The sequence below is a fragment of the Morone saxatilis genome, unplaced genomic scaffold (assembly GCF_004916995.1).
Source record: "Morone saxatilis isolate NCDOM2014 unplaced genomic scaffold, NCSU_SB_2.0 Contig2, whole genome shotgun sequence".
Lineage (NCBI taxonomy): Eukaryota > Metazoa > Chordata > Actinopteri > Moronidae > Morone > Morone saxatilis.
The window spans coordinates 17,355,004-17,376,651 of record NW_023339762.1 but is presented as its reverse complement, the minus strand read 5'-3'; the positions used below and the strand labels follow the sequence as shown (position 1 = coordinate 17,376,651).

At 39.4% G+C, this 21,648-nt stretch overlaps 4 protein-coding genes across 6 annotated transcripts in view; 2 read left to right on the top strand and 2 right to left on the bottom strand.

Moving 5' to 3' along the window:
- The window catches only part of igf1ra (insulin-like growth factor 1a receptor), a 69,520-nt gene extending 60,984 nt beyond the window's left edge, over positions 1-8,536 (top strand). The window contains exon 21 of the mRNA XM_035664882.1: positions 2,320-8,536. Within this exon, the coding sequence (XP_035520775.1) occupies positions 2,320-2,839 (520 nt within the window). The 3' untranslated portion in view covers positions 2,840-8,536. The remainder of the gene's footprint in view (positions 1-2,319) is intronic.
- On the bottom strand, positions 2,354-10,125 carry pgpep1l (pyroglutamyl-peptidase I like). Of its 2 annotated transcripts, XM_035664947.1 has the most exons (6): positions 10,028-10,125; positions 9,901-9,953; positions 9,687-9,803; positions 8,853-9,079; positions 8,597-8,778; positions 2,354-2,473 (listed from the first exon to the last, which is right to left on the bottom strand). In XM_035664947.1, the coding sequence occupies exons 1-5, from the start codon at positions 10,056-10,058 to the stop codon at positions 8,598-8,600; spliced, it is 609 nt and encodes a 202-aa protein (XP_035520840.1). In that variant the 5' UTR covers positions 10,059-10,125; the 3' UTR covers positions 2,354-2,473; position 8,597. The 2 variants fall into 2 exon arrangements, with proteins under 2 accessions (XP_035520840.1, XP_035520839.1); XM_035664946.1 differs by lacking the exon at positions 2,354-2,473 and having other exon boundaries at positions 8,508-8,778; positions 10,028-10,124.
- An 875-nt stretch (positions 10,126-11,000) lies between these two features.
- synm (synemin, intermediate filament protein) lies at positions 11,001-19,903 on the top strand. Its single transcript, XM_035665835.1, has 4 exons — positions 11,001-11,917; positions 13,129-13,253; positions 14,903-14,982; positions 15,513-19,903. The coding sequence occupies exons 1-4, from the start codon at positions 11,126-11,128 to the stop codon at positions 17,522-17,524; spliced, it is 3,009 nt and encodes a 1,002-aa protein (XP_035521728.1). The 5' UTR covers positions 11,001-11,125; the 3' UTR covers positions 17,525-19,903.
- Positions 18,364-21,648, bottom strand: part of ttc23 (tetratricopeptide repeat domain 23) — an 11,826-nt gene continuing 8,541 nt past the window's right edge. For both annotated transcript variants that reach the window (XM_035665837.1, XM_035665836.1), the window contains exons 10-11: positions 20,344-20,426; positions 18,364-20,179 (exon numbers count right to left, since the gene is read on the bottom strand). In XM_035665837.1, coding sequence (XP_035521730.1) covers positions 20,074-20,179; positions 20,344-20,426 — 189 coding nt within the window. In that variant the 3' untranslated portion in view covers positions 18,364-20,073. The remainder of the gene's footprint in view (positions 20,180-20,343; positions 20,427-21,648) is intronic.

Genomic DNA, 21,648 nt, shown 5'->3' with positions numbered 1-21,648 from the left:
GTTGCAAGAGATTGCTGTTCGGGTTTATTAAACATTTACCATAGATGTTCGGAGACTGGTCTGCACTCACTTTGCCCAAAAGTGCGTCTGTTTCTTATTTTAGCTGAATGTCGCAAGGTCCTTTTGTTCATCTTAGTCTGGTGAAATTTTGGCTTTGTCTAGACTAGTGCAGATTTTTTTTTCCTTTATAAAAGCCGGACTGCCTCAAAATTTTTAATTTTGAAAGCACCTTTCTGACACTATCACACCAGTTATTTGCTTGTAACACTCAGCGTTTATTGGTGGGACAGAAAAGTTCAGAATATGCTTTCCAGGCCAAGTAACACAAGGGATTTCACTACAGTCAAAGACAGACAGCTAAACAAAGCACAAAAACAGAAAAAGTATATAGTAAGTATAATTGAGGCACCCACAGCGCAATCTTTGTCATTCAAAGGTAAGGCTTAATCAGTAAAGCTTTATATATACAGCACATTTGGGCAGTTAAACTGGAACTGGATGTACCAAATATGCATGAACAGCTAAATCAACACAGGTGATTAAAAAAAGGAAAAAGACACATAGTTCATAGTAAATAAAAAAAGAAAGCTGGTATGAAAAAAGAAGCTCCTTTATTGCCAGTTGAAGAACATGGCATGTGGCTAACGTCACTGATGACAAGTCAAATATAAGTCAATTTAGCTTAATGGCAATAGCATGTGTCTGTGTGTGCCATGATTGGCAGGATGCTGACAAGAAGTCAGGATTTACTGCAGTGTTTGTTTTCTAAATTTGCATCAACAAGCCTCGTGTGCGGCAACAGATGGTGGGGGAAGAGTTTTCACCAGACAGGTTACTCTGGAGCGCCGGCCCGGCTCCAACCATTACACGTCTTTTCATGGGAGGTCTTCGCTGCCTGGGTTTGGACATCTGAACGTCAACTTTAAGACACTTGCTGTGCAGCTGAAAAACAAGCCAGAGCTGACCCCGCACCCCACCCTGCGCCCGCAGCGCCCGCACCCCGCCCCCGCTGCCCTCCCCAACTCCTCCGCTGCTTCAGAAGTATGGACAGCGTAAGCTGCAATGCTAGCATATGCTGCTGACAACCCCATACATTGCCTGTGGCAGCCGACGTGATCTGGCATCAGCTCAGACCAGGACAGACTGTTGTAGACTGCAAACAAGGAACCACTGGGGAGCAGACTGATGTAAAGGAAAACAGATGCAGGAGAGGGAAACAGCGAGGAAGTGGAGGAGGAGATCTGACTGAGTGTTCGTATGTCAGTGGGGCCTTAGAGAGTATTCTTAGCTTGTTGTGTCTAATTGACAGTTGGTGGTGTGTCGGGTGTAAGCGACCACCACCAAAAACTCCCCCAATAGATTTCTCCCTTTTATTGATTGGTGTGTTGAGCATTCCACAAGCTCGGGTGGCAATATAAAAGCCTGGCACAGTACTTAACTTATCGATTTTACTGTGGCTGGCTGAGTACATGCTACATCTTTGTTGTAATGTAGCAATAACAAATAAAAATTGTTAAATCTTGAACTGTCCGTTTTAAAAAATTTTCTTGAGTTCTATATAGTAATGTCACCGAATGTAATCAATTAATGAAATTGTAGTCATGCAGGCGCTTCAAACTGGACTGTATTAAAATAGAAATAGCAGAAGTTAGAGTAGCCTGTCAAAAACAAATATGTATGAAATTGATCATGGGTCGCATCGGGGGTGCAGGGCAGGTATTTGCGGAGTGATTTTCTGTTCTAGTGTGTTTATGAGTGCTATTCAGACTAAAAGGTCTACACATTACATTTCATACGTATATATATCATACCTAGGCCATATTTATAGGTGATATATATATATACACAATAGTAGACATGTGAAACATAAAAGCTGAGCCTGTTTATGTGGATGTAACAATTTGTTTTTTATTACTTCTTCTGTCTGATTTTTCTCCTCTGAGAGTCTTAATCTTAATTTCCTACCTGAAAATGAATCAAAGCATCTGCTCTATCAAACATTCACTTTATTAACAGTAGTATTCTAGCACAGCATCACGTTTTTTTTTTCTCGAGTTCAATACAGTAAACTGAGTTTTAGTGACATAGCATAGTGAAACGGCCTACACTTCAGTGTCTCCTGCCACCTGCTGGTGAGAAATGAGAAGTGTCTGAAGTTTGAAAGTCTGTTTCAACACAATACTCTCTTTTTAGTCCAAAATTCCTAAAGTTCATGGTAAAAAATATGTGTGTTGTATTAGAACAAATCTGATCTATTCCTAAATGAAGACTCCACTGTACATTACTAACCCTTTTTTATTTTTTGTACATCACTTACAGGTTTGAGCTGATGAGAATGTGCTGGCAGTATAACCCCAAGATGCGTCCGTCCTTCCTGGAGATCATCAGCAGCATCAAAGATGAACTGGACCCCCCCTTCAGGGAAATGAGCTTCTTCTACAGCGAGGAGAACAAACCGCCGGACACCGAGGAGCTGGACATGGAGGTAGAAAACATGGAGAACATTCCACTGGACCCTGCATCCACCAGGCAGCCCTCTGCTGCTGCTGCCACCCCCTTGTCTGGGTGTTCAGGAGGCACACCGCCTCCCTCTACCCAGCAGTTATCCCCCATGCAAGGCCCTAGTACTCCATTACTGGGACCTGTGTCTCCCTCCTCCCCAGGCCCGGCTGCCTCAGCCCCGGGCCAAGCCTTGGACAAGCACTCAGGACATGTTTCGGCCAACGGGCCTGTGGTGGTGCTGCGGCCCAACTTTGACGAGATGCAACCCTATGCACACATGAATGGGGGCAGAAAGAATGAACGGGCGTTACCACTGCCCCAGTCGTCGGCCTGCTGATATCAGACCAGCCCCTCCTCCTCCTTTTACACAGGGTAACACAAACCTCTCCTCCATCTCTTAAGGAGGGATGGATGAGGTAAGAAATGACTTTCTTCTACTGTGTGCCAGTAGATGGTCTCTCCACTCCTTAAAGGTCAAACATAAACTCTAAAAACTAGAAATAGCACAGAAACCTGCTAAATCATTTGGAGTTTGGTGGCTCAGACTCGACACTGGGGAACTCCTTCCTGTGCAGCCTGTATTTCAGTCTTTGTTGTACAAGTCCTTCAAGAAGGAAAACAATACAGGCATGCATCCTGACTTACATATTTAGACATGAACTTAAAGAAAATCTTTTTTTTCTAGCATATCTGCCAGCAAATCCAGCAGAAGAGCACTTTTTTTCCTGATGATTCTAGAGAGGATGTTGTGGATATCTGAGCGTGTATTTATACAAACACATGATTCTCTCTATATTATGGTATGGCTCCATCTTTAAATGACTTTCCATCAAAAATGACTTTGTTTGCATTCTGAGCAGACTGGCTCATGTCATGTGAGCATGCCTCAATTAGAAAGTTTGGACTAAGATCATTGTTTAATTTTCCTGTTGATATTTCTATGGGTGTAGATCCCGTCAGAGGCGGGTCAAAATGGAAGAGGAGGGCCTATTGTGTGTCTGCCAAACTATTGCCAAATCAAGCTTTTTCTTCAATTTCATACAGATCTCCCTTCTTGTTTAAGGCTGTGATTCAAAGTCTGTCTCGGAAGTATACCTTAATTGTTTGGTGGTATTATGTTAAGTACCAATTGCTCCCAGAGCAGCTGTGTGCGGTGTTATAACAGGACAGAAAACAGTGTTCCTGTTGAGACGGGCTGCATTCACACCTGCACCCAAAGTTTTCTCAGAATACGCAGCGTCTGCATTGGGGGTGGAATAAATCTAGCAAGCCTTGTGGTACTTTGAGGAGAAACACAAGACTAAATGTCTACAAAGTGATTTGCATATAGAGAGATCAATATAAAAGCAAGACTAAATCTGTTTGATTCAGGAAATTAAAGTTAATGTTTCTTTCAAATCAGTTGACACAATGTCACTATGAATTCATCTGAAGATGTTTTTTTTGTACAAGCAACTGTGTTCTTAAATAATTGATAATAACCAACAGTTATTAGCATTATGTAGTTAAGTAACCACTTGCCTGCTGATACAATTAAATGATGACAACAAGATTCTTCGATATACAAATCTACCTGCTTAAAATTCATATTTGTGTTTTTTGGAATTATGATCAACTGGGAACCTAAGAAACCCAAAGAGTAACAGGTGGCAGACAGCAGATCATAGCTCATAGAAAGAAAAAGAAAATAATTATTTTCAAATAATTTTCATAAAATTGAAACAGTTAGTCAAGCGATAGAAAATATGCAACAAATTGAATTGGTTCGAGCTCATCACACGTGAGGATTTTGAGCATTTTTTTTGTCTAATGTGATAGTAAACTGGACATGTTTTTGGTTTTGAAATCATCTTGGGCATTCTTTTCTGCTGTTGCATATAACAAACAATCAGTTATTAAAGAAAATAATTGGCAGATCGTTTGACAATAATAATTCATTGCGGACCTATATTTTCAGAGAATTTCATTTAATAAGCCAGCGTGCTGTTGCCGGTGATGGCTGGCTAACCAAAACTTTCTGTTGCACCACCAAAAGTCCATTCAAATCCAAGCGTAGCTAAAACCTTCGGAGGGAATCACACGCTTGAGTCAGCCAACTCTGAATCACAGCCTCAGTCTGTCTTTGTTTTAATAATAAAAATCTAAACAAAAGCACCATAAGTCTCACACTGCAAATCACTGAACTTCACAATCAAGGGATACGACTCTGCCTCCGCTTTCATTTATTCAAACCTTAATCTGAAGTGTGCATTTCTTGTGGGAAGTGAACACTGTTCGCTGATACTGCTGTTCAAAATAAATGGCACCACAAACAAACAAACAAGTCAAGATCTGAGACAGAAAACGAGAAGGGTTGGATCGGATTTTAGTAGCCTAGAGACGACTTTTAAACCACAGCAGGTCTCTTTTGGAATAGTCATTAGTTTCTCTACATTTCAAACACATATAAAGATCTTACGGTTGTATTTTAGACTGCAGGATCGTTTTTATACACATCAATGGTTTTGTCACTTTTTTAAAAACCTTTTTATGGTTCAAAAATGTTTGCCTCTTTGTCTGTACAGAACAAAAGCTGCTATTTTATTCTTTTTTCTCTTTTGGATGTTATATATAAAGAAATCCTTCAGGTTCGGTATTTTATGGTCTCCACTACAGTCCGTTTCTTATATCTTCAAACTCTGTTTAAAAAAAATAAAATAAAATAAAACAACAAAAAATACAATGATTTAGATATAAAAAAAAATATTTTTTTCTGTTACCCCAAAAGGTTTTCTGTAACACTATATTTTGCTCATTGCCTTTTATTTTTATGAAATCTTTCCTCCTGTATTTGTTTTGTGGATGTCTATATTATTATTATTATTATTATTAATATTATTAATATTATTATTATTATTTGGAATGGACACCTTAGCTCGATGTGTGAGTGTGTACTTTCTGCATCCTTTTTGTACTTGTTGTCTAGCACTGCACCTAGCATTGCCCTCTAGGTGCGACTCAATCTCAGGTCAAAGTAAAGGCTTTGCTTTCTCCACACATTCTCATGATCGTCCTCTACTTGTCTCAGTTTGTACCTCCTCCCTTTTCCCCCCCTTTCCTCCCCCGATCATGTTTTGTTGAGTCCAGTAGTACCCTCTCTCCTTCCCACTGGCCCCAGACTGACCTCTACAACATACTGTCCCCCCTCCTCTTTTGAAGTCGGGATCAGTTCCAGTACACGAGATATTTACTCCATACCAGATCTGGTATTTTAATCCTGCCTCTTCTTGACTCAATAGGGCTATTTGGGTTGTCTTGTTTGCTTTAATTATGCCAACCATCCCCCAACTATTCAAAATCATTTTTTTCCCACATTTACACACACACACTCTCAAACGCAATACAACGCCACTTCTGCTAAGGTTACTTCTTCAATGTGTGAACAGGTCTTATTGTTTGTCTTCATAATCACTGCTTCTGAAAAACCAAATAAAGGATGGGTTAAAGTCCAGGGAAGGGAACACATTTCAATGTTATGAATGGAAAAAGGTCTTAAAAATGGAGGCTGAAAAATGTTTTGAAGGATTTCTCCTCATCTTTTGGAAATGTTGCCTGGTGATTTTTTTTTCCTTTCTTTGAAGTTTTTTTTTTTTCTTTCTGTAGGAGTGTTATTTATTAATTTTTTTATTTTCCTTTTGTGATATCAGTTTAAATCACTGTATAAATGCCCCATGATTCAGTATAAAGTTGGATTTTTTTGTATGTATTTTCTTTGGTGTCATGACTGGGGGACTTAAAAAAAATATTTTTTTTCCTTCAAGTATATATCTACCTCACTCTTTTTCAAATATATGTATGCGTATGAAAAATAAGTACATCTCACTCTTTCTCATCAGTTTGTATAGAAACCTCATCTAGATAAAACCCACAGGGATCTAGATAAACCTCACAAAGCGGACTAGGACAGGAGATGGAATATCTGTGTGGAGGTTTAAGTGCTGTAAACTCAGCGAACCGATTTCTGGCCCAGCGGTTAAACAAAAAGTACGTTTATACCTCTGAGAATATATAAAAGAACGGTCTGTATGCTGCGTGTAAATTGTTGTTGGGTATTTATTACGTAGTTAAGTCAGCCTACACTTTGAGGGTTTACAGCGTTACAAAGCTTAGAGCAGGTCCAGTATGTATTGATTGAGACAAGAGGCCGGGGCACAACATCAACATCAGGCATTCCATCTCCACTGACTCCCAACTTATTGTCACAACCTCAAGTCCTCAAAAAGACAGAAACCCTAATTTTCTCATCTAAAATGCATTTATACAGAAGTCTAAAGATTTATCATGGGGGAATATTTAAAAAGGGAAAATGTTTTATTCACCTCTAAGAGAAGAAAAGTATTTGCTTTTTGCCTGTGAGGTTACCGCACAACTTTAGTTTATCCCAAACATCTAGATGTCAGTCACAGTTCAGACAAATGCGTTCGGTTACGTATATGGATCAGTACTGTGAATGTAACGAGGACAGTTCTTCACTTTCTACACAAAAACCTTTTATAGAGATTGCAGCAACTTCACCTCCTACATGTTTCTACCTTCAATCCTGAATTCAGTCTTTTGTCAATATTGGACAATGTAAACTATTTGTGTTTATATGAACGCCATCATCTCCCCTGTCAAAGTCTCTAGCTCTAGTGATAGCTACAGTAATTTCCGCTCTCATCAAGATGAATCTCTTAGTAACCATTTTCAGGCTTTTGGATCATTTGGAAGTAAACTCCAAACACCTTTTCTGGCCTGTTGTACTGCTATTTAACACTAATGCTGCTGGTTCAAACAGTCACCTCAGTGGATCTTATACTGTCATCAAAATGTTGAGTGTGAAGGTCGCAAAGGAGCTTCTGACATCTCAAAGCTTCTCATAAAAAACCTCTTTGAGAATGCTGTCTCAGTGCAAGGGCTTCTGGGCTGGAGGCATGAAATGATTAGAAAAAATGTAATACCCAAAAGCAATAAAGATAGAAAAGAAAATGGGACTATGAACAGGCCACTGGGTAATTTCTAATGTGAAATCTGCGTGTTCGGTCTAGGTTACTCTTAAGTATTTCATCTGTGCATGTTCATTTAAGAGGATAACAGTCAAAGAATGAACAATCTTTTGGTTGAAAAACAGTTTGATTGCTGCTGAATATCACATAGGTACAGAAATCACCACTGACAAGCAAGCAGCTTGTGTAGTTACTTAACATATCTGTGCATTTATTATTATTATTATTTTTTTTCAGTCTGGACAGTTGTACAGTTCGTAATGATGAAATACAACACATTAACGATATATTTCAACTTTTCCGTTCTGGGAGTAGTAGACATTACATTGACCTGTTGTGAGGTGAATTACTAGTTACAATTAGATCACCAGCCTGTGATAACTACAGCATTTAAATAAATAAATAAAAACGTGGACATATATAGGACAGGGATGTTGCGTAGATTACGGGTAGTCATGTTAAAGAGTAAAACAACATGATTAGAAAAAGATGATAGGCCTAAGTTTACAGCTTCACACTAGTTGCTTTTTTGCATTACCAGATTTTCAGCGTAAATATACAGAAACTAAAAACTCAACTTAGTCGTCTTTATCATTTCAATTCTTCAGAATGTTCTTCATGCAAACCTCAGGTTTATGGAGGATGCGTCAGTGCATTCAAACTGCAATAATAAGTTTGAGGTTCATCATTGTCATGCCTCTGTTTTTATGATTTGCATTCCTATACCTTCTGAGGGGGCCTTGGTCTACTACTATGATTTTATAATAATACTTTCACAAAATTTCTGTGTTCATTACCTGATTGGGGAAAGAAATAATCAAAAAAAAAAAAAAACTTCACTAGATTTTTTTTTTTTCTCAAGCTCTGTATCTGAGGCCTCAAAGTTTTTTCACACCTATAGCTGAGATGGTGTACTTTTGACATGCCAACTCAAAATGTGTATCTGAGAATTTCTTGTATTTTCTTTTTTTTTTCCTGAAATTTTGAATAAATAAATAAATGAGAACTAACACGGGTTGTTCTATTTATTCCCTCTCTGTGGTGTGAAATGTTGTTATTAGCAGATCTACCTCACTGCGGCTGCCTGCCTGAAGGGTCCTCCAGCTGGTCGAGCATGCTCTGGATGAGGCTCTGCAGCAGAGGCACCAGTCTGTCAGCTGAGGTCAGGCTGCCAGATGAGGGTACATGGATGAGGGCCGCTCTCCTCTGACCGTGATACAGCGAGCAATAATACGCAAAATCACACAGGTACCTGAGGAGGAGGACAGAGAGCATTATCTCATTTTGTTGAGTGTCTGTCGACTCAGTGCAGGGACAGATGTCTACCTGCCGGCGTCTCTTGAATAAATCACATCCATCCCTCCTGGTTTGAACTCTTTGAAGACAGCTCTCATGTTAATGACTGAGTCTAGTTTCTCTGGACCTCCTTCCACACAGCAGTGACTCTCGGGACAGAAGCCGCACACATCTTTGTCTCTGTATCCGCCGTTCTTCGCCGTTTGCTCCAGAATGATGACACTGGAACCTCTGGCTAGGCCCAGATGTACGGCAAACTGGACACACACACACACACAAAGGTAAAGTGAGATATTCACCTTCTCACACCACAACCAGAGTGTATTTATATGTTTCAACACCAGGGCTGTAGCTAGCATTGGGGACATTGAGACCATGCCCTCTGTAATTTGTCTTGGTTTGTTTTTTTAACAACAGTTTATAATGTTTCCTTTTAAAAACTAATTGGTGGTGGATATTTATGGTTTGATTCCAGTGTTTTTGGACAAAATATATTTAAATTAGACTAATTTTGAGTTGATGAATAAATTAATGAATAAAGGATTCATTATAAAATAATGGTGGTGTGGATTAGTCTTTGAAACAATATTATGTATAATAATAATAATAAACTTTACTTATATAACACCTTTTAAAAACAAAGACACAGACAGACATAGCAGAATGACAGCTATGATACACAAACTATAATAGGGAATAGAGGCCATACAAATAAAATGAACCTATATGTTAGAGGGAAAAAGGTTAACACAATTGAACAGTCCAAATAAACACCTTACTTTGGGTATTACTCATAATTTCCTTGGTAAAGGGACTTATTACCTCAGTATTTCTATGAATTAAAAGGGAACTTGATATTTTTACCTTTGGTTTAAGAGTTTGCCAAATCTCAGCAATGATTTGCTGAGTCTTAACATAACTCACTGGTACTTCCTTGATGTAAATATCAGTCCGCTGTCCCAATCCGACCAACTTCAACCCCTTAAATCATGAAACATTAGACATTTTAGGTCTTTTATGGACATTTAACACACACCGTAGTTGTTCTTGTTGTGGTTTTGTTGTTTTTTTACATTACCTGAGCTGCTTTCCAGCTGGGATTCACTAAGAACTGTCTGAAAGGTCCAAAGCCTTAAAACAGGAATTCAGAATGAACCTTAGTTTGATAATTTCGTGTATTCATGAGTAAACTGTTATTCATTTACCTGTAACGACCACTACTTCGCTTCCATTCATGGCGCAGTCACTGTCAGTAAAGGAATATGGTTTGTTACGCACTTCTTGTCACTGAAAAATAAAGCTGATTTTAGCTCCTGCAACTCACCTGTTGTCCGCTGCGGGGAGCTGTTCCTCTGCAGATAAATCATGAATGGCGAGTGTGGGAGTGTTGCATTCAGGTGCCCTCGGTTCCCATTGTACAGGTTAAAACAAGTTAAACATTTAATTTGCCTGATAATAAGACTTTTTAAAATATTTATTATTATATTTAGTACATACAAGACAAAAAAGTCGTTGATGTGTGTGGCCATTCAGTAAACCACAAACATTTTTTTGTCCGTTTTAAAATTAGAAACAATAAATTACAATGTAACCAAATGCAGTTTTCTTTTGGAGTGTTTGAGATACAAAGCTACACATCACTGCTTTTTAGGCAACTTTACATCTGTGGTGGAAGAAGATTATTTATTATTTGATTAGGCTATTCCTAATACTTAAGCAATGTTGTACATAAAAGCTGAAAAATAAGTAAAATCAGACTGTCAGGCAAATGTAGTGGAATATGCTATAAAGTACAAAATGGAAGTCCTTGCACTTTAACATTCTAACACAAATGTACTAACAATCTGGAGGTTTAGTGGAGGCTTAAATGTCAATAAGTTATGTAATCACAAACACTATTGGATTATTTATCTTTTTATTTTTAACATAAAAAAGTACAACCAACACGTTTTTTAATTTTATACCACTGCACGACGCATTTTCAGAATGTAGCTTTAGGTTTTAGTTTACAGTCTCACAGCTGTCTTTACCGTATATCTGATTACTACTGCGAGATCCGAGCGGTAGTATTTCAGACAGCCATTAAATGCAGCATAACATCTGCCAGAGACGAGGACGCGTTTGGGACGATCCTGAGGCAGGACCCGCCCTCCTCCCCGCTGCACTTGTCAAAGGCCACTGATCGCAAATTACATCACAGTTGCGCCCACAGACGCGCACGCAGATGACACCGGGACAACCTGCCGCCTAGAAACCAAACACAGGCACTTCTTAAAACTCACTTTTTATCATCAGATGCCACAATGTTGCCTTTCAAGAGAACTTTTGAGGGCGAAAAACACCAGCTGCAGGAGCTCAACGGCAGACTTGCCCAGTATCTTTCCAGGACGAAGCAACTGGAGCAGGAAAACGCGCATCTTATCACTGAAATCAATAAACTCAGACAAGTGAAGGCGTCGCAACCGAAGTACAAAGAGGACATGCGGGATCTGAGGAGAATGGTGGGGCAGCTGTCGTTTGAAAAATCCCAGGCTGAGATGGAGAGGGAGAAGCTATGGCGGGAGTTGCAGATGGTCCAGTCTCTGTGCAAGGAGCAGACGGAGGTGTGCAGGGACATCAGTGGCGAGCTGAAAGGCTGCGGGAAGGAGCTCCACCACGCTCACAAGACCAACAGCGAGCTCCAGCAGCGTTTGATTCAACTGGAGAACGAGTATAAATGCTTAGAGGATGCGCACAGACAAGAGATTGACCATCTCCGGCGTCAGGTGGAGTCCCGGCTGGTGCCCATCATCACGCAAACTTATCGCGGGCCTCCGGCGGCCTCCGTGGAGGAGGTGCAAGAGTACGCCCGCGGTCTGTCCGAGGGATGGATGGACACTTTCGAAATGTACCAGCAGAAGGTGGAGGAGATGGATCAGTCGATTAAAGCGGACCAGGCGAGGCTGAGTGATCTGCAGAGGGAGAAGATGATGTATGCCTCAGAGTTGGACAAATTACGCACAGAGGCGGAAAATCAAGGCCAGATTCAGCTGCATCTCGAAGAACAACTGATGCACATGCAGGAAAAATTCCGAGTGGACTACAGTGAATATCAGGTGAGGAAAGATCTGTAAAAGAGTAGGACAGAGAAAGGCCAGATTTATATTTCAGAAGTGAAGTGAAGCCAGAGATTATGGATTTATTTCTATGTTAAGTAAGTATCAACATATATATTACATTTGTGATACACATTTCACAATATAAAGACAGAATAATCTCCCCTTTATCACACTGAGCCACAAGAGAGGGGAGCGACTACTCCCTCTTGGACCTGCCACACCCGTTCTTAAAGGCATGGATGCAGCTGCAGCTCAGTGGCTGCTACAATGAATCACACTGATTCTTAAACCTCTAATATTCTCTAAATAATCATTATAACATCACAATCTAGGCTGACATTTCTAACAGGACAGTGTCATCCTGTGGCATCCTGGAACTATTCATTCTGGCTTCAGTCTGTTCTAAAAGCACACAGATGCATAAATGTTATCTCTGAAATGAATGCAACTTTCCCCACCCTATAATGACATTGCCAACATTAAGTGGTGCCTGATTCCCTTAACTGTAAAAAGCATTGGAAACTGCATGCAACATTTGACCCCAGTATAAAAGGATTGAATAGCTTGAGTAGCTAGACCACATTCTACCTCCCCAGTACTTTATGGCTGCTAGATTACACCAGCCACTTAAACCAATTAACTGTCAGACTGATAAATCCCTATTAGCCTCCTAAAGATGGAGCCCTAAGCAGGTCAGTCAGTTACAAATGACTACACTGGCCATACGCTGTAGGGATGTCTTTAGTATTGTAACAAAAACACATTTCTAACTGTTTAACCCTGTGGGAAATTTTTAAATTGAGCATTACACCTGTTGTACAATGTCAAATGTTACTGGAAAAGGCTCATGCACAAATGACATAGGCCGGATTAAGTAGTTTAAATGATTAATGCAGTCTGTTAGTGGGAACAGACTTGATTTTGACAAGAAGTCTACAGCCAGTTTGCCATCTTTCTGCATTAGAAGTCAACAAAATAAGTGGCGGGGACTTGAAACATAAACAGACTTACCAAGTGACCAACAATGTAGGATGCAGTAAAAAAAAGAAAGTGGTTATAAACTTTATGGTTAACAAGTAAACAGAATGATGACAGTATTTTCAGTTAAATTGTGGGGGGGGGGGAACAAATCGACAGACCACAGACATTTAAAATTAAACTATGTGCAAAGTGAAAATTTGTTTTTTTAATTGCCTTTTTTCCTCTAGATGATTATTGAGCAGCTGGAGCATGAGAGGAACATGATGGCTGACACTATTGCAGAGAAGATGCGAGACCATCAGCACCTTCTTCAGGTTAAGATGGATCTGGGTATGGAGGTGGCTGCCTACAGGTGATGAGTTTGTTTACTTTGGTGTCAAAACAGATTATTCTGACTTCAAGTACAAAACTATTTTCATAGCAGATGTTTTGATTAGTCAGTGTAGGAAAAAGAGTAGTAAGCCTCGACAGTGTGACAGTGAGCAAGTGCACTCAAATCAAAAACCCTGAAATGGGCATAGCTAAATGGAATTCAGCCATAACTAAATGTATTATTTACACCTGTGTTTTTCATAATGTGAAAAAGGACTGTGGGGAGCATTACTATGTGTTTTGGAGTTTGGTGCCAGAAACACAGCCCTGCACTTCTTGAAAATGTGATTTAAAAGGCCCAGTGTGTAACATTTAGGGGGACAGAGATGGAATATAATATAATGTAACATTGGGTAATATTATATTCCAAGAAAGCTGGCTAAAATGTTAAAGTCACATCCTCTATTTCCAGTAATATTTTAATCCTTTTAAGAAGACATTACTGGTCAAACCCCCCCTGCCGGAAGTTACTCTTAGGTTAATTAGTGATTTCATCAAAACAGAAAAAAATAACTGCTTGCTTCCTTTAGGTCTTGGCACTGAGTGCTTTCATCTGAACAGTTGGATACACTGAAAAGTAGTAGTTCACTTTTAGTCCACTATCTTATAAATACTACATGTACTGCACATTTATTTTTAATAGAGTTGTTTAAACTTTCTCTTTGGTTTATTTTAAGCGTTTACAAAGCAAGACAAATTATATCTGGCATTTCATATCCTGTAATAGCATGGTATGTCCAGTCTTCATGCTCCTAATTTAACCAGATCACACATACTCACATACTAACAAGACTATTTCTACTGAAAAGCAAAGTTATTTATAAAACAGTTAAACACACAGTGCGTTTCGATGTTTGAAGGTGTAATATCCAGTAGGGTTTTTTTCAGTTATCCTTGTAACATCATAACCTCTTACCTCATATCGCGGGACATCTACACAGTCTTCAATGGTTGTTGAGCCAAAATGTTCCAAAATGTTATTAGTATTAAGTCACTTCCCAGGAAGTTCTTTAAGAGACTTTCTACTCAAGTGTATCTCTATATGGTAGATTCTCTGCTGGCACATTAGGTTTGTTTTGAATTTTTGGAATAGACAGAAAGTTTGCTCAGAGACCTGGCACTGACATGTGTTTTTTCTATGTGTCACGAGTCAGCTTTTGCTTTGGGATTCATGGGGAAGTGTGGACCGCCCTGCATTGTAGCTGTTATTTTTAGGTCACTCTTTCAGAAGGCACTCTCCAGAGAGGTTGTTCCTTTTTCAGACACTTTGGTTTGCTCAATCGATTGTAAATTTGTTGAAGCATGGCCAAGGAAAGGTGAGCCATTTAAGCTAATTATTACAAGGTCTTTATTTCATGACAGTAGCTTGTTATGTTTCTGATGATTATCACCCTATATGGCCAGGTCCTGGCTTCATACCGTCTTGTAAGCCTGTTGCGTTTAGTTTGAGTGGGTTGAGATGGCAGAGCTGAATGATGTACACCATCTTGTGAGGTATTAGTCTTCCTTTCATTTCCTTTCTTCCATATATGGGAACAAATAATTATGTTGAAATTTGAGGATAACTAGTGACTTAAAATGATGCATTTGCTCTAGTCTTCAAATGTATTTTGTCTCTTGTTTTTTCAGAGCTCTTCTGGAAGGTGAGAGAGTGGGTCTGCAAGATGCTCACATGAGGGTGAATCAACATCAAAGAGAAAGAGTGATAGGTACTGTATTTAGAAGTATTTAATGTTATGTGTTAATCACAAGAGTACACTGTCATTTTAAAGGAATATTTTTAAAGGAATATTTTGACATTTCGGCAAATTTGCCCTCTTGCAGAAAATAAGATGAGAAGATTGATACCCTCTCATATTTGTGTGTAAAAACAAAAATTTGTGGTTTTTCAAGGGGTTATGTGCCGGACTATTTCTTGGACAGGAGCAGTGACCTCGGGCAGCTAAGACGTCTGTCTGTATAGTCCAGCATTCCCTGTACAAATTAAACAAACAATATGTAACTTGATAATTAGTTAGCTTTAGAGGTGCTGGTAGGCAGGTGTTTTTCCGTTTGTAGTATACATGTGAAGCTAAGCTGCTGGATCCAGCTTCGTATTTACCAAACAGATATGAGAATGGTATCAATCTTTTTAACCACCTCCTGCCAAGGAAGCAAATATAAGCTTAATTCCCAAAATGTCAAACTACTGCTTTAAGTATCCATCTAATAATTCATGCTACTTCATTCTCTACCTCAGATATCAGGATGCCTGCCAGGCCCTACAATCAAAGAGCTTCCACCTTAACCACCAGACAACATATGGATAACCGGTACACACCGCTGACTTCAAACCTGAGAAGATCCCCTGTGCCTCTCTCTGGATCCATAAGTCCCTCTAGGGTCATTCCTATTTCAGTTGCAGGCAGAGCTCGGCATCAGAGTCCTGCATCCAGAAGGGACATGATCTCATTCACAAAGGCTCGGGCTGCCGTTTCTGCCCCTGCTACCACCACCACCAGCACCACTACTGTCAAAGATAAACAAACAGACCAGAGTGTGAAAATAAAACGGGTCTCTCAGGTAGAGAACCAAGTCAGTCCTGTCAAGTCCACCACTACTGAGACCAGATCAGTTAGAGTGGTGTCGCCGCCAATGATGAGCCTGAGCAGGAAAACTGAGGCAGAAAGCAAAGAGCAAGTGTCGGATGAAAAAGAGAAAGATCTTGTTTATGCAAGCAAGATCAAAGATGAGGGAAAAACAGAGTCTACAATAGGCCCAAGAGAGAAAAAGATATTAGACGCTGTGACTGTAGAAGAGATAATCGAGAAAGTGATAAGACCAGCAGGTTTGGAGGCTAAGGTTTGCTCCTCGGGAGAATCGAAAGTAAGGTATCATGTGGAGAAAACTGAGCAGGAAGATGGCACGACTAAGACACAGATTGTGCTCGAGTCTAAAGTGGAAGAAGACCTAGATATTTCTGAAGACTCAGCACTAGATGAACTACTGAGCCAAGGGGTTAAGAAAGTGTCACTGGAGGACATAAAGGACACAGCAACAGGAAGTATGATCAAGAACCTGCTAAGTGGCCTGCAGGGAGGCGAGGGCCTGGAAACTAAGTCTGTCAATGTGGAAATCATTGAGGAACCAGTGGAGGCTGAAAGTGATGAGGAGCTTGAGGTTGAACAGAAGTCCAGATCTAGTTTTTATGGGCCCTCCTCAACATATTTCCAAATTGAGGAGCTAGAAAATGTCCCTCATGACACTGAAAGTGATGGTGAAGCCATTAAAACCTCCATGACAGATGCAGATCATCACAAGGATGGGTCTGTACAAGAGGTTTCCAGAGAGAGTGAATATTCGTATTTCTCCCATGACCAAGAGCCTCACGAGTATTTTGTCTCTACACCAGATGATAATCTTTCTGAAGCTGAGGAGGGTGGTGGCATTACCTCATATGGTCATTATGGTATCTTAGATGACCTGTCAGATGAAAGATATTATCAAGATGAAGGTCTTCCCCCGAGAAGAGTAACTGTAGTGGAAAGTGATGAATACAAGTTCATGTCAGGTGATCACTCGTTTGTCAAAGAGAGTTTCCCAGAGTGCATCACTGAGGAAGAGGTTTGTGTCTCCCCTGAAGTGCAGGAGTCAATGCTCGAGTTCCTGAGAGAAGACTCTTTGGAGCCCAAACAGCAGCTAAAGGGAGCTCTAGAGAAGCTACAAAGCTCAATGTCAGGTCCACTGAAGGAGGAGCTTGCTTTCCTTACAAAAGTGAGTAGTGAAAGTCCACAGAATGTGGCTGTTAAAAAAGTGCAGCAGTCAAGTGACAATGGCACCATGACTATAGTTGCAGAGCTCAATGTCTCACAAACCCTGGAAGAGTCTGGGCTGCTGGAGGCAGGAGATGATCTATCTGAAGAACAAATCATGGCAACTCTCAGATCTTCTAACCTAGGGCTTGAGAAAGCCTTTCAGGGTGGGGCAGGAGGAGGATACAGCTTCAGAGTCTCCAAAGAAGAGGATGTTGCCTATGGTGAAGACCTTGAAGGCTTCACTCACAAAGCAGAGTCTGTGTCAGAAATCACTGAGAAACATATTAAACTGGGACCAGCAGAAAAGTCCTACACCTTCCAGATGGACATACAGGGTAGCCATGCTGAAGCAACCTTGGAGCAAGAGCCACAATCTCAAATCCTGGAGACACCGGTGAAGATTACTCAAGAGAAAAAAATTGCAACAGTTTACCTTGACAGCCCGACAAATGATTAAGAAATAATTCAGTACGAAATATTTTCAAACTTAGTACTTGCCAATGTTACTTGCTGAGGTGGTTTTGCAGTTAAAAAAAAAATATTATTAATTCATATTTTGGTGCGCTCTTTCTGTACCTACTTAGAGTGTGGCATCTACCTGCACTTCATGATACAAGTAAAATTCAGTTATTCATTTAAAATAGTCAGATTAATACATATTTTATGGTATGAATTGTGACAGTACTGCTGTTAAAAATACTTTGCTAACTAATATAGGCTAGCTTAAGTTAGGATTGTAATCCTAACCTACATATTGTAGCAAATTCTTATGTTGGTCAATACCGATGGAGTGCTGCGCTGATATGTGTTAACCTTTTTATAGCTTGCAGTTTATCTTAAAAGAGGTTTGTTTATTCTTTCTAAATTTCTCTATTTTTGTACTAATCTGTGCTGTACAGCTTAAACAGCCCGTTTTGCAGTTTATAGCACCCCATTACACCAAGCATCACATTATGGGTGTCTCCGCCGTGTTGTTGAATCTACTTGGTCCACATTTAATGCAAGCCAACATATGACAGTTAAAAGGTCCAGTGTGTAAGACTTAGGATGATATATGCATATGCAATATGCAGTGTTGTTATACATATATATATTGAACCAATACTGGCTCACAATAGGGCAGTTGCCGTTTTCCGTGCGTTTCATGGCCACCATAGTTGCTCCTTCACGCTTGGAAAGGGAGGGTGAAGCGAAGGAGTTTCAATCTGCAACGATACTACTAGATGCCGCTATATCTTACACAAGAGTTATGAGGTGCTGTGCTCTGTTTGATTGAGGCTTTAATTTTTCTTTTGACTTGGGCACTGTTGCCAAATGGAATGGTTTCAGTATATACTGCATCCTGGAACACAATAGTTTATTTTAAAAGGAGTAGTCAGTGAAGTGTTATATATAGAATATAGTTAAAGGTATAGTTTGGGTTTTTTGAAGTGGGGTTGTGTGAAATACTTATCCATAGAAAGTGTATTTACCTACAGTAGACGGCACTCTGCACGCCCCCAGTTTGGAGAAAAAGACAGATCTGGGTAATACACAGACTCACACAACTAGACTTAAAAAAACAAATTATCCCTAAATGCATGTAGCTTAGGACGGGATAGGAGAGTGGAGAAAAAGAGGTAAATTTGTCTTAACAAGTTTTAAATGCGGAAGTTGGTGTAGTGCAAGTAAATGTGGCACTTAAATGTGGTTGTTATGTAACTTACAGAGTTGTGTATTTGCAGATTATTTAACTTTACTCACAACAAATGTCACATTACACATTTTGATTAGATTGATTATGAAAAAGAATTGCCCATTGTATAACCAAAGCCGAGTTACATGGTCAGTGTAACTTATGTGAAACATGTTTGTAAAATGTGTATCTTTACATGTGTTAATAATATTTCTAATTTCCCTAACTGTCAATATATATGGATCTGATCAAGTGATTAGGGAGCTGGAAATTCAAAATGGGTAATCATACCATTTAGAACTCCAAAAAATTGCAAAGCAAATAGTAAGATGAAAGAGAATGAAAAGAAGTAGCAGAATCTTAATGAATTAAAATGATTCAGTGATTGTGTGGATTCATTTTGCTTGTATACATTTGTTATAACAGTGCACAGGCTTGAAGGATTCACCTTTGCTCTAACATAAGTGTGTATTCATGGCCATGACTATTTTTGGATCATTGGCTTAGTGTCAACGGCGTTTAGGGTTTGTTGTGTTGTGTACTAGTTGCAGACACAGAAGTGGTCCACTATACTTACAGTGTGGTTACATGTTTTGCACATTTTCTCTAAGCGGCTGCAAAATGTAGACTTAATTAGCAATTATTGATCAATGTCTTCACAGAACATCTTTTATCATGTTAAAAATGTGAGATGTTTAGTGTAAATGCCATGTTTTTCTGTCCATTGCTAGAAATCTAAAAAATTTAATCTCAATTTAACTTAAAACATGTTGCATTTAAGTGCCCAGATACAGCATATTTACAGAAGTGATCTCATTGGCAAATTGTAGTAATTTAAACCAAAACACTATTACATCAGTGCACTTAAATGTTGGTTTTGGATAAGTAATCTTTGTTAAGCTCCTGTATATGTATGTACACCGTATAATCTGGATGTAATGTGCCATTTCATAGCATAAAAAACATGTAAATCAGTACACAGAAAACCTGTTGATGCTCAAAGAATGTGTTTGTCACCTTGGATAGCCAGAAATAATTGCTTTTATTGACATAATGATTTCTAATTAACAAAAGGCATTATTATTGCTTTGGGGAAAAAGGTTCCTGTCCTTATTTGGAAAATGATTCACATTGGAACACTATTAAAACCTATTGTGGGTATGTTTTCTGAGTGTGAGCATTTCTTTCAGGCTAACTTATTTCACCTAATGCACAGCATGATACAAAATCATGTACTACCAGTGGACATGACTAGAGCTAATTTCCAGGAGTGCTAGCTGCCTGTATTATCTAACAAAATACATACATTTCTTTAAAATAAATAGACAATTTCAAGAGTCAGACGCAGAGTTTCCATCATTGCCACTGGATGGTACAGCTAAACATTTTGTTTTCCTTCTACCTTGCCTCTGTTGTCTCTCAGCCACCTCTGGCGCCCTGCAAAACATACAGTACATGGTTGCTTTACTGAAACCTGTTATTTATTTTACCTCATTAAAAAAACAGTTAATTGGTCATTTATCACCACAATCCAATGCCTTAATATAATAAACAGTACAGTTTAATTAGAGGCAAATTAACTCAACACTAAGAAGATTTACCGGGCCAGCATGTCCACAGCTTTCTGTGTACTTTTTGTCTTCTTGTGCTGAGGACCGTACAACAAACTCTGGATCTCCAGGCACTAAAATAAAAATAAAAAACATTAATGATAGCAGAGGGAGTGGTCAGTGGAAGATGATAAGTGCAACTCATATTCAAGAGGGGAATAAACACTTCCTAGCAACATGGGAATGCACTAACCATCCCAAAATAACCACTGTAGCGGTCCAAGGTTTATATAACACCTGTGCTGACCACTCGGAGTGTCGGATCAACAAGGGGGGATTTGCTAGATTTATTACGAGGACTCCAAACCAACAACCCAGGAATCTGAAGTAGTTTTAACTAGTAGTTAAAGTCATTTTCCACTCCACATTTAGTTTGGTCCAATCAAATGAGAGGAAAGAGCAATGACTGCTTAGCTCTACGATACCAGAAAATATTGCTTTATTTACCCCAATACAGAGGAGTTTAAACTTTTAACCACAAACAGATGTAATATGATTAGATATTGCACACACACATACACAGTGATGTAACAGAAATGATAAAAGCCTGTCAGCAATTTCAGTAATCATCATAAACAACAAGATTTGGAGAGAACTTTGTAAAGAGGGAGCGAAAAGTTTCCCTCCTGACCAGGGAAAGTAAAACACTCGGTAATCTGGAACAGATCCATCTGGCCTCTTGGATGTTTTCACTGTTGCTAAGGTTGATGTAATGGAAGGCCTTTTTTCAGCAGCCCTACAGAGGAAGGGGTGAACGTCAAGTGTATGTTGTGTGTGTGCCATTGTTCTCTATGTTTTCACAGTAAGTCGTATGTACTGTCTACTTTATGAGCCAGGGTTTCTGTGGAAAAACAAAAGTTACTCAATCAGAGTGCAGATGGTGTCACGATGACAGGAAACGAATGTCCTGACATATCTGCTCAGTGTCAGATATACTTCAGAGAGGTTATTAGTCAAACGTGGTGTAGAGAGAGTGAGCCCTCATGTACCCTGTCAGTGCGGAGGGGGACTTGGACCCCCTTCTGCCAAAACAAAGCAACATAGCAACTAGGCTCCTTTACTTACAGGCATGTCATTACTAGTATGAAGAAATCCCCATTTACTGATGTATTTTAGTATGTTTGAAGGTCGGCAGAACTGAGCTCATCTGGCAAACATGCAGTCATACTGAATGTGAGAAACAAAAACACTTATTACATAAGGAATAAAGTAAAACAGTAACAGCTATAAAGGAGGAACAAGATTACATTAACTAAAAGGCTGCTGCTTATTCAATGCATGTGTGTTGAAAGACAT

Excerpts from the sequence above, each read along its gene's own strand:
- pgpep1l (XM_035664947.1), bottom strand. The coding sequence starts at position 10,058 with ATGAATGGAAGCGAAGTAGTGGTCGTTACAG. Across the intron at positions 9,954-10,027 it reads CGAAGTAGTGGTCGTTACAG|GCTTTGGACCTTTCAGACAG; the intron begins GTAAATGAATAA and ends TCCTGTTTTAAG. Across the intron at positions 8,779-8,852 it reads TATTCAAGAGACGCCGGCAG|GTACCTGTGTGATTTTGCGT; the intron begins GTAGACATCTGT and ends CCTCCTCCTCAG.
- synm (XM_035665835.1), top strand. The coding sequence starts at position 11,126 with ATGTTGCCTTTCAAGAGAACTTTTGAGGGCGAAAAACACCAGCTGCAG. Across the intron at positions 13,254-14,902 it reads ATGGAGGTGGCTGCCTACAG|AGCTCTTCTGGAAGGTGAGA; the intron begins GTGATGAGTTTG and ends TTGTTTTTTCAG. Across the intron at positions 14,983-15,512 it reads TCAAAGAGAAAGAGTGATAG|ATATCAGGATGCCTGCCAGG; the intron begins GTACTGTATTTA and ends TCTCTACCTCAG.